The sequence below is a fragment of the Hyaena hyaena genome, unplaced genomic scaffold, assembly GCF_003009895.1.
Source record: "Hyaena hyaena isolate Hyena2069 unplaced genomic scaffold, ASM300989v1 scaffold_308, whole genome shotgun sequence".
Taxonomy (NCBI): Eukaryota; Metazoa; Chordata; class Mammalia; order Carnivora; family Hyaenidae; genus Hyaena; species Hyaena hyaena.
In genome coordinates, this window is record NW_024080942.1 from 1,433,032 (window position 1) to 1,449,059 (window position 16,028).

The following is a 16,028-nucleotide window of genomic DNA, read 5'->3' on the forward strand; positions in this document are numbered from 1 at the left end:
GCCACCCCACCCCTGCTGGCCCCCAGGCAATGCAGCTGTTGTTCTTCGGAGCCGTCTGAAAGTCAAGGTCGTGAAGGAGCTCAGAGGGAAGAAGATGGCCGTCCCCAACGGGATCAGCGAGAACGGAGTGCTGGCCGCCGACCTGGATGCGGAGCTTGGGAAGCAGGTCATGCAGTACCAGGTCCGTGGACGCGTGCCCTCGCCGGACTCCCGGCCTTGCCCTGCCTGTCACGTGCCCTCAGGGAAAGGCACAGGGTGGGGGGACTCTGGGCTGAGCCCGGGGTGGGGTGGGCAGGGCCCGACCCAGGACCTCCCAGAGAGCCCAGGGACAGAGCAGGTGCCTGCTGGGCGGGCCACCCGGGGCAGCCCTGACGGCCCCTCCCAGTGTGCGGTGGCCTCGGCCCCCAGGTCCTGAACGAGGTGGTGATCGACAGAGGCCCTTCCTCGTACCTGTCCAATGTGGATGTCTACCTGGACGGGCACCTCATCACCACGGTGCAGGGTGACGGTAGGTGGGCGCCTGGGGTCCCCCAGGGTGGGGGTGCGCAGGAACCCGCGGAGAGTGACCCTGCGGCCTGTCCACCAGGGGTGATCGTCTCCACCCCGACGGGCAGCACGGCGTACGCAGCCGCCGCCGGGGCCTCCATGATCCACCCCAACGTGCCGGCCATCATGATCACGCCCATCTGCCCCCACTCGCTGTCATTCCGGCCCATCGTGGTCCCCGCGGGGGTCGAGCTGAAGGTCAGAGTCCACCCTGCACCCTCTCTGGCTTGAGCTCTTGTCTGGAACCTGTCCTGTGATGCTGACCACCCTGCGCCGCCGCCTGAGACCCCAGCACGTGCCGGGCCGTGGGCCCTCCCTTGCTGGGCGCGGGAAGGGGCCCCCACTCTCCTCCTTGGCTGGCTGGCAGCGCTGAGAGCCGGGCCGTGGGCCCTGAAGGGGTAGAGATAGGCCCTCCTGGGTGGGGGCGGGGTGTGCAGAGGGCACCTGCCTGCCTCACGCTCCCTCCTTCGGTCCGGCCCAGGCTGGGGTGCCCCGGCTGCGAGCCCTGGTGCACAGGACCGTGTCTGCAGGTCACAGAGAGAGGGGACGGGACCCAGACCCCTGGCCAGCGTCCCTAACCCCGGGCGGATAGTCCACGGATGGGACTCAATGGCCGCCAGTCCTGCTTCCCAGGACTGATGTCGGCGAGACAGAGGCTAATGCCGCAGGGCCCGGGCCTGGCCTTGGCCTAGTGTGGGTGCCGTGGACACCTTCGTGGTTCCTGCTGGCCAGAGCTGCCCTCCCAGGGTGGGGGTCGGGTGCTCGGCTACACTCACGAGTCCACACCTACCTGTCCTGCTTGACCCTCACAGATCATGCTGTCCCCAGAAGCAAGAAACACCGCGTGGGTGTCCTTCGACGGACGGAAGAGACAGGAGATCCGTCATGGAGACAGGTGTGCGCGCCTCGAGGCCAGAGCGGGGTGTGGCGGGGAGGTGTGGGCGTGTGTCGTACACGGGTGACAGACCCCCGGCCTGCGCTCCTGCCCTGGTGCACGGCTGACCCCGGCCCGTGGCTGGCCGTGAGGTGGGACAGGCTCCAGCCCCAGGCTGTGAAGCAAGTGGTGTGAGCAGAACGGGAATGGTCCCCAGCCGGACTGGGGGTGGCCGTGGCCCTCGGGGAGGGGTGTCGGCCCAGTGCTGTGGGCTCACCTGTTTGTGCTGCATTCTCCCCACCCCCACCCCCACCCCCACGGCCTCAGCATCAGCATCACTACCTCTTGCTACCCACTTCCCTCCATCTGCGTCCGGGACCCCGTGAGTGACTGGTTCGAGAGCCTGGCGCAGTGTCTGCACTGGAATGTGCGGAAGAAGCAGGCACACTTCACGGACGAGGAGGAGGAGGAGGAGGAGGAGGAGGAGGAGGAGGGGGAGGGCCAGGCCTGAGCTGCTGTCCGCACCCGGGACCCAGAGTCCCAACGCTGCTCCGCTGCCTCCCTGCCACCCCCCCTCCGGGCCGGGCTGTGCGCCCCGCTCAGCTGTCACAGGTCTCGGCGCTTTCCTTTGTAGCCAGAGGAGGAGCCGGGATCTGCCTTTTGTCGACCAGATCAGCTGTTTTTAACATTTTAAATCTGACTCCTTTTTTGCATTTCTGAACAAGAAAACTGGCGGCGGGGACTCTGAAGCGGACGCCGTGCTGTGTGGCCCGGCAGAGCCTGGGTCCCGGCGCAGGGACGCCCAGCTGGCTGTGCTTTTTGTACTTTCTTGTCAGGAAATTTGTGCTTAAATCAGTCTGTTGAAATTCGGAGGGGATCAGAATGGATGGATCTGTCTTTCCGTGTCGAAAATAAATGTCTCGTAGCCAAAAACCTCACTTTAAGCTACTACGATTTCCCCCTTAAATCCTGCACCTTTTCCGCCGAAAGGACTCGGAGGAGATGCTTCTGCAGAGAGCGGTTTGGTATTCGATCGGCTGACGGGCGGAGGGTCGCCCCTCCCTCCTGCACCTCATCTGGGCCCCCAGCACCCCCTGCTCCCTGCTGTGGGGTGACAGGAGCCGGCGGGGCGCCCCGGAAAGTATTTGCAATCCTGTGTCTACTTCATAGAGATTAAGCTTTCCGAACTGCTGTGTGTGGATTCTGTCGAACACGCTGAACATTTCAGAGGCAAGGGGGTTCGTACTGTTGGGAAGTGGAGCTTCGTTCCGGTGTTTACCCGTGTCCTGTGTGACGCAGTGTGCTGGGACCACTGTGTTCGGCATCGTCGCCGCAGAGGCGACGGTCCAGGAGTGAAGGTGCTTCTCCCTGGGGAGCCGCCGGTCAGGAGGAAGGAGGTGGCGGGACGTCCTGTGTCCTTTCAGCTCTTGCTTCTCCCCGTGGGTCTTGGGCTTCCGAGGAAGCTGCCAGCATTCCGGTGGCCCCTCCGGCCCCTGCTGGTGGCTGCCTGGCAGACGTCCCCATGCGGCCGTCTGTTTCTGAGTGACTGATTTCTTTCTGAGCTGCATTTTTAATCTGTTAAGGTGGCAAGAACAGAAGAGACAGGGCTGTGCCTTGCTCTCCGGGAGAGTCATGTGCCTCATTCTGGAGCTTTCTAGAAAGGCTCTGGGGCCGTGTGTGCCGCCACCCTTGGCCAGGGGTCTCTGCACGGCGGGCTGTGTGGCTGAGCGCTGTCTCCTGCGTCCGCGCCTCAGCGTCTGTGGTGCTCGGCCGTCGGCGTGGGACTGCGAAGTGGGCCCTCACCACCATCTGCCCACAGGCACGGGGCGCGGCTGGAGGCCCGCCGCCTGGTCCCCCTGGAGCAGAGGGCCAGGTCCAAAAGAGGGTGGCGTTCGGAATTCAGGTCATTCGTGTAGACAAAATGAAAGCAAGTCTGAAAGGGGCATGATTTGGAATGATCTAGAAAACTTTGGATTTTTTGAAGAAAATTCTTAATGTTTCATATTGTTAATACCTTGAAAATTTGTTAAATGTCAAAAGCCTTATTACTATTTTCAGATTCTTTCAATAAACAGACTTGTTTAAAAAGTTGGATTGAGTTACAACTTTTATTTGGTTCTTTGGTGTCCCGGCCCCGGGCTTCCGGATCCTGCGGACACCCTGAGGACCCTGTGGCGGGCACGGAGAGGTGGGTCCCGCCCAGGCAGCCTCCACCTTGAATCCCTCCCCACGTGCCCCCTCAGCCTTGCCTTCGGCCTCTGCCCTGTGGGCGCAGAGCTCAGGGCGGTCCTGCCCGCCCGCAGCAAGGACTGGCTCCCAGGAATGAGAGCGGGGGCCCCGGGGGCTGTGAAGTCCTCCCCGCAGCTCAGTCCAGGCCCGTTGAGGTTGGGCAGGCCGAGGATGCGGGCAGACCCATGTGCCAGACGCCAGGTCCCCCCGCCCCCTGCGGAGGCCAGAGGCCCAGAGCGGGCAGCTGAACCCTCCCCCAGAGCATCAGCTTCCCGGGCCCTGCATGACCTTGGCCTGTGCTGCCCCGGGACCGCCTGCACATGGGGGGGGGGGGGGGACGTCACCTTACTGCTCAGGTGTCTGCTGTCCCTGGGCTGGCCTCTGCCGACAAACATGGCACCGGGGTCAGTTTGCACAGGTGTCCCGGGCAGCAGGGCGGGACAGCTGCTGGAATGCAACCCTGGCGTCCGGGGCTGCTGCAGCCCAGAGGTTCTCGGGATTCGAGCCGGCAGTGTGTGTGGGCCCCCGGCCGCGCCTTGTCCCTCAGGTGGCAGGGGGCCCACTCTGAGGGCACGGCCAGAACCAGCTGGCCAGAAGGGCCGGCTCACTGGTGCGTGCTGGTTCTGCCCACAAGACCACACGTTCCAATAACGGCTGTTGACGTGTGAGCCTTGGACCTTCCCGCTTTGGGGAAAGGAGGGTGGGGGGCACAGAGACCATAGGCCAGGTGCCCCAGGTCACCTCCTGACCGCGCTGTGAGCCACTTCCGTGGGCTCCGGGCTCAGGCCGCCGCAGGTGTCCAGTCTTCAGGGCGGCAGCCTTGGAAACCCCTTCCGGCCTTTGCCGGCTGCTTAGGAGGAGCACAGGCTCAGACCCCACGCCGGGCCTCTGCTGCGGGTCCCACCTGGCCGGCGCCCCCCGTCCCAGAGCCGCCACTTCTGGCACATTCTCCTTCAGAAGGATCCAGGCCAGATCTTGAGCGTTTCTCAGAATCATGGAAACAGAGGTTTTGGTGGGAAGAGCCGGGCAGGGTTGAGGATGGGGTGGCGCCGGGGAAGGAGACACTTTGCGCGGGCCGTTTGGCCAGCACCCCTCCCTTGGAGGCCTCCGCAGACGCACAGAGGACAGAGGGAGGTCTCGAGCTCAGCCCATGGCTTCCTGTGAGCACCGTGAGGCCAGGTGTGGCCCCTTGCGCAGCAGCACTGCCCCCAGACACCGGCCTGACAGCAAGGGAGCCGCCCCCCAACCCTGCGGGTTTCCTTCTAGGACTTCAATGCCGTGGACCCCAGACGTGAACCCCGGGGACAGAGGCTGCAGGCGCCCCCACCAGAACGAGCAGAGGTAGGGGAGGAGGAGCAGGAAGCCCAGGACAGGGGTCACGCTACAGGGCATGGGGAAGGGATACCCAAAGGGCTCCCATCGCCATGGGGACACGGGCAGTTTTCCAAACCAGCTGCTGGTCAGTGCCTCCTGGCAACCTTGGCAGGGGACCTGGTGGCACAGGACCAGAGTCCTCACCCTTTTTCCCACCCAATGAACATGACCCAGGGCCTTCGCCTGCACTTCCCGCTACCCTCACTGTCATCTGGGAACAGGCTCCTCTGGGCCGGCAGGTGGGCCCATCAGACCGGGGCCTAGACCCAGACGAGGCCTGGCGAGAGGGGGGAGGGCTAGGAAGCCAGGAGGAGGTGCGCACGGCGAAGCCCAGGCATCTGGAGGCACCCAGGACGGTGGTGGAGCAGAGCTTGTGTGGACACGTGCCTTCCTGCTTTCTAGAAAATCACTCTAACTTTTTTTTTAATGTTTATTGTTGACAGAGCACACGGAGGGGAGGGGCAGGGAGAGGGAGACACAGAATCCAAAGCAGGTCCCAGGCTGTCAGCACAGAGCCTCACGTGGGACTCGAACCCATGACCTGTGAGATCATGGCCTGAGCCGAAGTCAGACGCTTAACCAACTGAGCCACCCAGGCGCCCCTAGAAAATCACCCTTTAGGGATGTCCGGGGGGCTCAGTCGGTTAAGCCTCCGACTTCGGCTCAGGTCATGACCTCACAGCTCGTGGGTTCGAGCCCCGCGTGGGACTCTGTGCTGACAGCTCAGAGCCTGGAGCCTGCTTCACATTCTGTGTCTCCCTCTCTGCCCCTCCCCACCCCAAGCTCTGTCTTTCTCTGTCTCAAAAATAAAATAAACATTTAAATAAAAGAAGAAAAATAAAAAATAAGGAAAATCACCCTTTAAACACCTTCCAAGTCCTGAAGGGAGAATGAGTTGTCAGAAAGGGGTCCTAGAGGTCAGGAGAGCCGTGTCCCGCATTGTAGAGGGAGGCCGGGCCTGGGCGGAGCCCCTGACGCCCCAGCTAGAGCTTGGTAGGCCGGCTTCAGGGGAGCCCCGGCTTCAGGCCTTTGGTCAGGTCTCCTCCTTCATGACGACTGTGTCCTGATTCATGTCTACACTGGCATGAAATGGGAGTGTGCAAATTAGCAGAGGCATTATTTAAATAGCCCCATTTGCAGCTGAGCAGAGTATGGAGAATCCTGGCCAGTCTGTATTCTTTCACCCAAGAATACAGTTAAAGGAAGAAGTCGCTGTGCTCTCTGTCCTGAATGACCCTGTGACACGGCCCCGTGGTGAAACTGCTCTCGTGCTCCCTGAAGAGGCAGCAGTTTCCTCTGACTGTTTAGAGACAAACCGCGGACAGGACTAAGACAGGGACGGGACACCCACTCTGGAGCGGGTCCATGGGGCGCGGCGTCCTCGCGCGGCGGCTGGAGGCCCAGACGGCACGGCTCAGAGGCCGACTGGAAGCCCAGGAGGGAGGGGAAGGACGCCAGAGTCACATGACATCGTTTCAAAACTGTTTCCCCAGACAAAACCTAAGAGAGATTTTGCTGTAAAACTTTTGAGTTCTTATAAATTTGCTTTTGAAATTATTTGGCCACAAATGACTCACTGACCCAAACCCAGGACCACTGGGCAGTCATCAAGCATCTCAGGGGTTTGTGCAAAGAAAAACCTACCGTGTGAACTTTATTCGTAAGGACGGGATGACGAAGGCAGCGCCATCGTATGTCCGGAGGCAGGTGAGGAAGGGAAGGGGAATTTCACTTCTGCTTGCTTTGTGTGTTTGTCACTTCGGGGCCAGGCCGCTGGCCAGCCCTGGCCGCTCCCTGCCCCACCTGCTCGGCCCTGCAGATTCACCCAGGAAGAGCCTGGCCTCCAGGCACAGCCCACTAACTAGTCCGAAAGAGAAAATATACTAATTTCAGAATTATACTTGGGGGGCGCCTGGGTGGCTGAGTCAGTTAAATGTCCGACTTCAGCTCAGGTCCTGATCTCGCAGTCGTGGGTTCGGGCCCCGCGTCGGGCTCTGTGCTGACAGCTGGAGCCGGGAGCTGCTTCAGATTCTGTGTCTCCCCGTCTCTCTTTGCCCTTTCCCTGCTTGTGCTCTCTCAAAAATAAGCAAACATTTAAAAAAAATTTTTTTAATAAATTATTGTTTTAAGTATACTTATTTATTTTGAGAGAGAGCATGAGCAGGGGAGTTGCAGAGAGGGAGGAAGAATCCCAAGCAAGCTTAACATTGTAAGCGTGGAGCCTGATGTGGGGCTTGAACCCACGGACGGTGAGATCAGGACCTGAGCTGAAGTCAACAGGTGGACGCTTAACTGACTGAGCCACCCAGGCGCCCCCAAATACACGAATTTTAAAGCACGAACAAACTTTAAAAAATGGGAAGATTCCTTAAAGAAAACAAAAGAAAGTTAGAAAGGCTGGGTGGTTCAGTCAGTTGAGCACCTTACTCTTGATTTCGGGCCAGGTCACGACCTCCGGATTCCTGGGTTTGAGCCCCCAGGCTCTGTGCGGCGCAGGGCGGCTGCCCGGGGGTCTCTGCGCCTCTCCCGCTGGGCTCGCTCTACAAACACACACGTACGTAAGAGAAGGGGACCCTAACAGCACTCACGGCCGGACCCGCGCTCCTGAAAACTATGTAAATCATGCGGCAGGTCACGGGTGCAGCCCAGCCCCCCGCTCGTGGCCTTGGGTCCCAGGGGCGCCCGACGCCTGCGGGACGAACGGGCTCCCCGCGTCTTCCTCTTCTAAAGTGGCGCAGATCGGCCTGGATTTGCGGTCCCTCCAAATCGAAACCTGATCAGCGGCCCCAAGGGGAAACCAAAGGCCCGGCCCCCAGACCAACGGGACCCCACGGCACATCCCCCACCCGGGCCGCGGGGTACGGCCCGCACCAGGACAGTGGGGGGGGGGGGGCACGACGCCTAGCACACACCCCGCAGTCAGGGCCGCGGTGGTACGGCCCGGACGCCCCCGCCGCACCCCTCCCGCCCGGGCCCCTGCACCCTCCGCCTGGGCCGCGATGGTAGGGTCGGGACTAGACCAGTCCTCGGGGGTCGCCGTCGCCCGGCAGCTCGGCCGCGGCCCCAGTTCCGAGGTGGCGGCGGGGAAGCCCTGGGGCCGGGACCCCGAGGAGGGCGGGGCGCGCGGCCTCGGGGGCCGTTGTCGGCTCTGGGCGCGTCACTTCCGGCGCGTCGCTTCCGGCCGGGGGCGGGCACCTCCTTCCGAGGTGCGGCCCGCCCCCGGCCTGGCGGCCGCGGAGAACGGGGCGGAGGGACTGGGGCCGCCCCACGGCGAGGCGCTGCCCGCCCGGCCCGCGCTCCACACCGACCGGGCGGAAGGGCCTGCTCGGCCCTCCCGCGATGCGGCCTCTCCTACACCCCAGCCTCGCGCCGAGCCCTCGGGGCGTCGGAGCCCACGCTTCGCGGCCCCCAGGCCCCTTGCCAGGCGGCCCCGCTCGTTTCCCCGGAGGCCGCCCTCTCCGGCGCGCGGTCCGCGGCCCACCTTAAACGCCGCGCGCCCTTAAGGCCCCGATGTGAGGCGGGGTCGCCAGGTGTCGAGAAGGCGCCGCGTCCCCCGCCCGCCCTGCCCCGCCATCTCGCCCCTTCCGCGCACCCCGAAGTCAGGCGGCCCCTCCCCGAGCCCTCCTAGTGGGGTGGGCGCCTTGTCCACGGCTGCGAGCGGCCCGCGCGGCGGTCGCCGATGCTCGCCCCCCCCCACCCCGGCTGCGCACGGAGACCCCGCGCTGGCTGCCGTCCCGCCGCCCCGCTGCCCCCGGTGGGTGGAGAGGCCGCGGCGCGGGCAAGGGACCCCTGGTCCCGCTGCACGGCGTCCCGTTCTGCGCCCCGTCGGAGAGGAGGGGCCCGGGCGCGCTCGCGCCCGGAAGGCTCCCCCAGGCCTCTAGCTTCCGGGCTCACGTCGGGGTTTGGGGCGTCCTCGATGCCTCTGGTCTTTGTCTAGGGGTGGGTGGCCCCTTTACGCGGAAAACGCAGTATAAAACAAACGGTAAAGGTCGCCTCCGATGGTCGCCTGTCGCTCTCGGGACCCGAGCCCGCCCCGCCGGCCTGCTCCCGGTCCCTGTCCTCCGAGAGGCCTCCTGGCGCGCCCCCGGGGCCTCCGCACCCGCCGCGCCCCGGCTCTGAGACCCCCCGCGAGCCCGGACTCGCCCCCCCAAAGCCCGCCTCGCGCACCCTCGCTGCCAGGCCATCGGGAGGGGGTGCGGGGCAGCGGGCGTGGGTCGTGGCCTCGGCCCCCGAGCTTCCGGCGCGTTGTGCCCCCGAGGCGGGCACGGCCCTGGATCGAACCCAGGTAAATCCCCGGGGCCTCAAGGCCGGTCGCCCACGTATTTCTCGGCATTTCTTCTGCCTGGCAGCTTAGAAAACTCCGTTACAAGGGCTGCTTCGTGCCCGGTGCGGGTTGTGTCGGGCGGTAACGTGAGGGGGACCTTGAGGCCCCGGCTGACTTGTGTCACGCGGCTGTGACACGGGGAGGGCGAAACCCTGTCTAGACATGGAGTTTTTGTGCGGTGGCTTTTAAAAAGTCGTTTTTTTAATGGAGTGGAATGTACTTTACCAAAAGTATTTGAACCTGCAAGAAACATTTTAAAGCAGAACGAAACCACATTAAATAGTATGAAAAGGGAAATAGGCTTGTAGATTAAAGAAATCCACTCTCAATGTAAACACATTAGAAAATGGAGAGAAACCAAACAAAACCCCAAACGCTAGTGAACGTGAGACTCCGCCTCCAGGAGGTGAATCCGCCTCCCAGAAGTGACCTAGTAGATGTTCTGGACTGTTTGTGCTTTTTCTTTAAATGGGAGCATATCGTACAAAGGTCTTAGAACTCTGCTGTCACTTAATCTATAACAGTTTTTTTTTTTTTTGTTTTTTTTTTGTCAAAACTCATAGGCCTACCTTATGTCACTTTGGTAATTTGCCAGAGTTTATTACATACGTGTTCCTTCTCGGATGCTTGGACGGTGTCCAGCGTCTCAGTCTTAAAAGCAAAGCTGCCTTAACAACACGTCTATTCTCTACCTACAGAGGCCCGACAAGACCTTTGTTAAATTGTTTCTTCAGGATAAATTCCCAGAGATGGAATTTTTGAATTATACCGTGTCAGAACTGGTAGAGTTTCAGTACATTTTATCTAAAATGCCCTGGTGAACGGTTTGAACGAGTCTAGATGTCCTTACCAAGCACTTGAGAACATCTTGAGCTGTTTGTTCTAGAACAGGAATTCTTAACCTCAGGCTAATGAGCCTTACAGTTTAGGAGTCTGCAAAGTTGGATGGGGAAATAGAGGCCTTTATTTTCATTAACCTCCAGCTGAACTTTTCTTCAGTGGTGAACGTACCACGGTGCCGTTAGCAGGTGACACAGCGCCCTTGGCTGGGTCTCTGTTTTGGAGTCCAGGCACCTTCCCAGCAAATCTGGGCCCCTCACAGCAAAGTTGAACAGAGGCCGGCCCCCCAACTTAGGACATGCTGTGGGGCGCGGCACTCATACGGAGTCAAGATACCACAGGCTTGTTTCTTGCAGTGTGTAGACCTAGTTTCCTTTCGGTCCGGTGCGGGAACATTCTAAGGACAGCTCCGGGCAGGGGAGAAGTTAAGAGCTGATCCCTGGCCTCCTAAAGGCGGTTCATTAGCCACCTACTCCATGCTGGGCAGAAAAGGTTATGGTTTCGTTCTTGTTATTTGTGCTGTAATCTGAGAGGGAGGGAGTTCAGACCTTTCTCGGCAGTGGCCTGGGGGCAGCCAGGGCCCCACATGCCCGTGTCTAGCCCGCTCCACTGTTGGCTTTTAAAGTCAATTATTTGTCAGATTAGGGCGGCTGACCTTTAGTTTTTGCAGGACAAGAACTGCTTCTCTCTGAAAGCTGCTTGAATCACGTGGCCTCAGAGAGAAGAGGCCGTGGCAACACAACTGGAATCCAGGAAGGCAGCTGTGTCCACCGGCACTTGGGTGAGTGGGACCTGCTGAGCGCGGGAGCAGCTGACTTCCGGCTTTCGTGTGCGGTGCGCAGCACAGCTTCCCGGGGCCTTCGCTGCATCCTGGGGCGCGTGTTCCGTTCAAGATTCAAACTCCAGGCTATTTACTGGTGGCAGACGTTGAGTTCATTTGATCCATGGTGCCAAGAGCTTCGCGTCACTCGCCTCCGTGTATTTTCTGTGGGTTACTAATGTTTACTGTTGTCTGACGTTGCGTTGTGTGAAAATTCCACGACTTCTGAATTCATTCTCCTGTGGAGAGACCGTGGGTCTCTGCCGTGGACGTTCTCACATGTGTCTTGTGCCCACGAGCTGAAGGAAGTTGCGCAGGGTGCAGCGATCATGGTGAAGGTTGCCAAAGGGTGCTTTTGATGTTCTCATTCTCCCTCCCCTTCCACCCGCCCGCTGGCCGAGTCCTGTAGGGAAGGGCTTCCTCGTCTTCCCTGCTGATCAGCTGGGTGCTTGGGTGCTAATTCTATTCAGGGGCTTCTAATCCTGTACTGCCACCATCTACTTTCTCTCTCACGCTGCCCCTGGGTTTCTCCCGAGGGCGTTCCCTTGCGCTCCCTTCTGTGTCCTCTCGACGGCCCCCGTCATTGTTTGAGCACTTCCTTTGCTGGCCCAGCTAATGCCCCAGCCCCGGAATGGGCCATGTCTCTGACGAGGCTGCTTCATTGGGTGGTGGATGAGACTTAGAAACAAAGACTGGGCCAGGGCGCTCGCTGCTGCCGGGGTCTCACTGCCTCTGGGCCCTCAGTGGCCGGATTGTGCAACAGAGAGGCAGAGGTGTGTGTGTTGTGGACGCGCACGGTGTCTGGGCCTCCATCTGTCTGAACCCTCGGGGGCCGCTGCCCGATTCCTCCGCTCCCCTCAACACCACCGTCCGTTCCCCCCTCCCCTCTCTCTGCGTCTGTGCTGTGTCTGAAGACACCCCGAGATCTCGCTCCCACTAGCTGCCGTATACTCCCTTACTGCTCAACCCAGAACTCCTGACCCCTGACTCAATAAAGAAGCCTACTATTTAGAGTTCAGTGTTTGCTTAGGATTCTTTTTGTCTTGAATCTGAGCACATATATTTTGTAATTTTTTTTTTAATGCTTTATTTATTTCTAGGAGAGAGAGAGAGACCGCGTGAGCAGGGGAGGGTCAGAGAGAGAGGGAGACACAGACTGAAACAGGATCCAGGCTCTGAGCTGGCAGTCAGCACAGAGCCCGACGCGGGGCTCGAACCCGCGAACCGCGAGATCATGACCTGAGCGAAAGTCGGATGCTCAACCGACTAAGCCACCCAGGCGCCCCATTTTGTAATTTTTTTAAATGTTTATTTAGTTTTGAGAGAGAGAGGGAGACGCAGAATGTGAAGCAGGCTCCAGGCTCAGAGCTGTCAACACAGAGCCCGACTCAGGGCTCAAACTCACAAACTGAGATCATGACCTGAGCTGAAGTCAGACGCTCAACTGACTGAGCCACCCAGGCGCCCCTGAGCGCATATATTTTATTTATTAAAAAAATTTTTTTTAATGTTTTATTTACTTTTGAGAGAGAGAGAGAGAGAGACAGCATGAGTGAAGGAGGGTCAGAGAGAGACACACACACAGAATCTGAGTGTCAGCACAGAGCCTGATGCGGGGCTCGAACCCACGAACCGTGAGATCATGACCTGAGCCAAAGTCGGACGCTTAATCGACTGAGCCACCCAGGTGCCCCAGCACATATATTTTAAAGACTGTGTTCAGAAGGTACTTGGGTGAGTTCTTTATTGCCACTCTTCAGTGTGACTATGTTATTTGTTTCATTTGTGGTTTCTCTCATATATTTCTGTTTGTCTCTCGCTTTATTTTTTTTTAAGCATTTATCTTGAGAGCGAGTGTGTGTGCTTGTGTGTGTGCTAGCGGGAGAGGGGCAGAGAGAGAGAGAGAGAGAGAGAGAGAGAGAGAGAGAGGGAATCCCAAGCAGGTTCCACACTGTCAGCCCGGAGCCCAACGTGGGGCTCAGTCCCACAAACTCTGAGATTGTGACCTGAGCCAAAATCCAGAGTGGGACGCTTAACCGATTTAGCCACCCAGGCGCCCCCATATCACACTTGATAAATTGTATTCATTGTGAGGAGGGGGCCTAAGGCAACCTGGGGGCAATGTACGAGCTAGCAGGTCCCCGGCCAGGTGGCCAACGTGGGACATTCCTCAGAACAGAAGAAAGGGAGGAAAACAGTCGGTAGCTGATAGAGGTCTCAGTCATACAAGACACAAGTCTCCATCCTTTTACAAATATCTTAGTAAATTACAAGAAAAAGGCAATCTTATCAACAGCCTCATCTCCAGAGACCTGTAGACTCAGTTTCCTGGAGCTCCCCCTCCCCCAGCAGCTCGGGGACACAGGCAAGACGGAAGGCGCCGGTGGGATTAAATGTCCTTCCCTGCGGCCCGGTGGCAGACCCTCGAGACCCGTTCAGAGCAGAGCAGCCCCCCGGGGCCCCCGCTGACCTGACGTCAGCGCCGGACTGGAGGGAGGACAGCCTTGGCCTGACGACAGCAAGGCCGCCCGTAATCCGTGGGTCTTCTGTGCGTGAGAATCCCTTCGGAAACTTCCTCTCCTTTCCTCCCCCAGCTCCGCAGTGTGTAGCCAGTCACTCTGCACAAGCCGGCGCAGCTCTTCCTGCCCATGGGTCCTGTCCCTGCGCTTTAATAAAATCACCTTTTTTTGCGTCAAAGACGTCTCGAGAATTCTTTCTTGGCCATCAGCTCTGAACCCCTCTCGCCCCAAAACCCCGTCAATTTGACTATTTGGGGTTTTAAGCGTTTAAGCATTCACATAGCTCCAGAAGTCACAGCTGCCTGGACAGGTGCACTTAAGAACTTGTCCCCTCCCGTCCCCGCTCTGTGCCCTCCTGGGCCACCAGACAGTCTCCTTAGTCTTGGGCTTACCTTTCCGCATTTCTTGTTGTTCAATGTAATTTTAATATTGTCTTTTTTTTTTAATGTTTTATTTATTTCTGAGAGAGAGAGAGAGAGAGAGAGACAGCATGAACAGGGGAGGGTCAGAGAGAGAGAGGGAGACACAGAATCTGAAGCAGCTCCAGGCTCCGAGCTGTCAGCACAGAGCCCGACGCGGGGCTCGAACCCACGAACCGTGAGATCGTGACCTGAGCCGAAGTCGGACGTTTAACCCACTGAGCCACCCAGGCGCCCCTAATATTGTTGTCTTGTGCAGGATCCATTTTCAGCCTGCCTGCGTCAAAACCTTCCCTCCGTGGCGTTCTGTGGGTTGCCGTGGCAACCACATGTGTCTTCATGTAGATTTCTTATTTATTCTTTTTAAGGTGTATTCTGATTCCAGAACTCAGAATTTCTGTTACTTCTCAAAATTTTGCCTTCTTTGCCTCTTTATTTAAGGATTTTATTTTTAAGATATCTCTACACCCAATGTGAGGCTTGAACCCACAACCCCAAGATCATGAGTTGCACATTCCCTCAGCTGAACCAGTTGGGGTCCCTTCTTTGTCTCTTTAAATAGCCTGTCTTCTCTATTTTACTCTGCTGGAAATTTCATTCTTCTTCTTTTTTCCATGCTTGGGTTAATGTCTTTTTAATATTTTAATTTCATGTCTCTGTGCAATTGCATTCCAGGTAATTTCCTCAGATATTTTTTCAATAACTTTTTATTCAGTTGTAATCATTTCTGTTTAACCCATCGAGTTGTTTCTTATTTCAAATTTTTCAAACTTTTTATTTTGAGAAATAGACTTGCAGAAGAAAAAGCTTTAGCTGAATACCCTTCTCCCAGGCCCCCTCCCGCCAACGTCTTACATGAGCTTCGTTTGATTTAGTAAGCAGTCCGGGAGTATCGTCCCAGATCTGCACATCGGGACAAAACCACTGTCTAATCTGCAGACTGTATTCAACTTCGGCCAAGAGGCCACTGGTGTCCCTTTTCTGGTGGGCAGTCCTGCCTGGGGACAGTCCCACGTTGCATCCCGCCACCGTGTCCCTGTGGTCTTGACCTTTGTGGTGTGTGTAGTTTTGGGTGTGTCTGACATATGCTCGTGGCTAGGTTTGCAGTCGTGGGGCCATGGGCCAGAGCGCCACACCGACACCGCATTCGCAGTGGATCGGGGCAAACGCGGTCTCTCATCGCTAGTGATTTCAGCTTTGGCTGCTCCCTTCGGGGGCCAGTGTCTCAGGGTTAAGTCAGGCCTCCCGCTCGGGACGAGTCTGCTCGACGCCAGCACGGCCTTGCAGCTCTGCCGGCGGGGGCTCCTCGCTGGACATTCCGTTTTCCCGTCTACCCCATGGCATCTTGGGCTGGTTCCCCTATATGAGCGTCCTGCCCTTTATAACTGCAGCCCTCAGGCTCCACCTGTCCCTCCCTGGAGCGGCCAGGCCCCTGCTCCTCCCCCACTCGCCACCTTTGATCTTTGATCCGGATCCATTGATCTCAAACAGCCAAGGTTTTGAGGCCTGAATTGAGGAAGCCTTTCTCCAGCAGAGCAGATTGCTTCTTCAGGCCCCGGTAGCTGTGGGTGTGGTTGGGAGCAGGACCCAGACAGCCTTCCAGACTGAGGGCCCACCCACTGTGGGCACCCCGGCTGTTTTGGGGGGGGGTCCTGGCCTGAGTCGGAGCTTCCTAGGAGCCTCTGGTGAGATTTCGCTTCTCCTGCCCCCTTCTTGATTCCCAAGGGCCCTCTCCTGCTTGCATCTCCTGGGGCTGGGCGCCCCATCTGGTACCCCCTTCCGGGGGCCGGCCTGCCTCCCGCTCTGCCAGCCTTCCAGCCCCTTCCTCAGGTTTCCCGTCTTGCGCATCTCCCAGCCGGCTGCGCAGCTGCACTCTCTATTCCGGCCTCTCCTCAGGCCTTGACTTCCTCACTCAGCGTCTCCCCTCCTCCTGTCAGTTCTCCAGAGAAGCCGCCTCCGGGGCCTGCCTGGAGCTCGGCCGCTCCGTGCGCCGTCCCTGCTTCCCCGCAGGCCGAGGCCCACTTCGGCCCCCGGAGCGTCTCAGCTCGCTCTCCCGACCAAGCCCCTTGGCATCCTTGCCTTC

The 16,028-nt window shown here is 58.8% G+C and overlaps 2 protein-coding genes across 9 annotated transcripts in view; both read left to right on the top strand.

Moving 5' to 3' along the window:
• NADK (NAD kinase) overlaps positions 1–3,514 on the top strand; it is a 28,289-nt gene extending 24,775 nt beyond the window's left edge. For all 4 annotated transcript variants that reach the window (XM_039248358.1, XM_039248359.1, XM_039248360.1 and 1 more), the window contains 5 exons: positions 27–181; positions 409–508; positions 587–744; positions 1,359–1,441; positions 1,748–3,514. In XM_039248358.1, the coding sequence (XP_039104289.1) occupies positions 27–181; positions 409–508; positions 587–744; positions 1,359–1,441; positions 1,748–1,931 (680 nt within the window). In that variant the 3' untranslated portion in view covers positions 1,932–3,514. The remainder of the gene's footprint in view (positions 1–26; positions 182–408; positions 509–586; positions 745–1,358; positions 1,442–1,747) is intronic.
• A 2,633-nt stretch (positions 3,515–6,147) lies between these two features.
• LOC120242538 (solute carrier family 35 member E2A) overlaps positions 6,148–16,028 on the top strand; it is a 28,798-nt gene continuing 18,917 nt past the window's right edge. For 3 of the 5 annotated variants that reach the window (XM_039248347.1, XM_039248348.1, XM_039248349.1), the window contains exons 1-2: positions 6,148–6,726; positions 7,468–7,577. In XM_039248347.1, the coding sequence (XP_039104278.1) occupies positions 6,717–6,726; positions 7,468–7,577 (120 nt within the window). In that variant the 5' untranslated portion in view covers positions 6,148–6,716. Of the gene's footprint in view, positions 6,727–7,399; positions 7,578–8,043; positions 9,309–10,857; positions 10,969–16,028 lie in introns of those variants that run through there. The other 2 variants (XM_039248351.1, XM_039248350.1) reach the window with 2 other exon arrangements.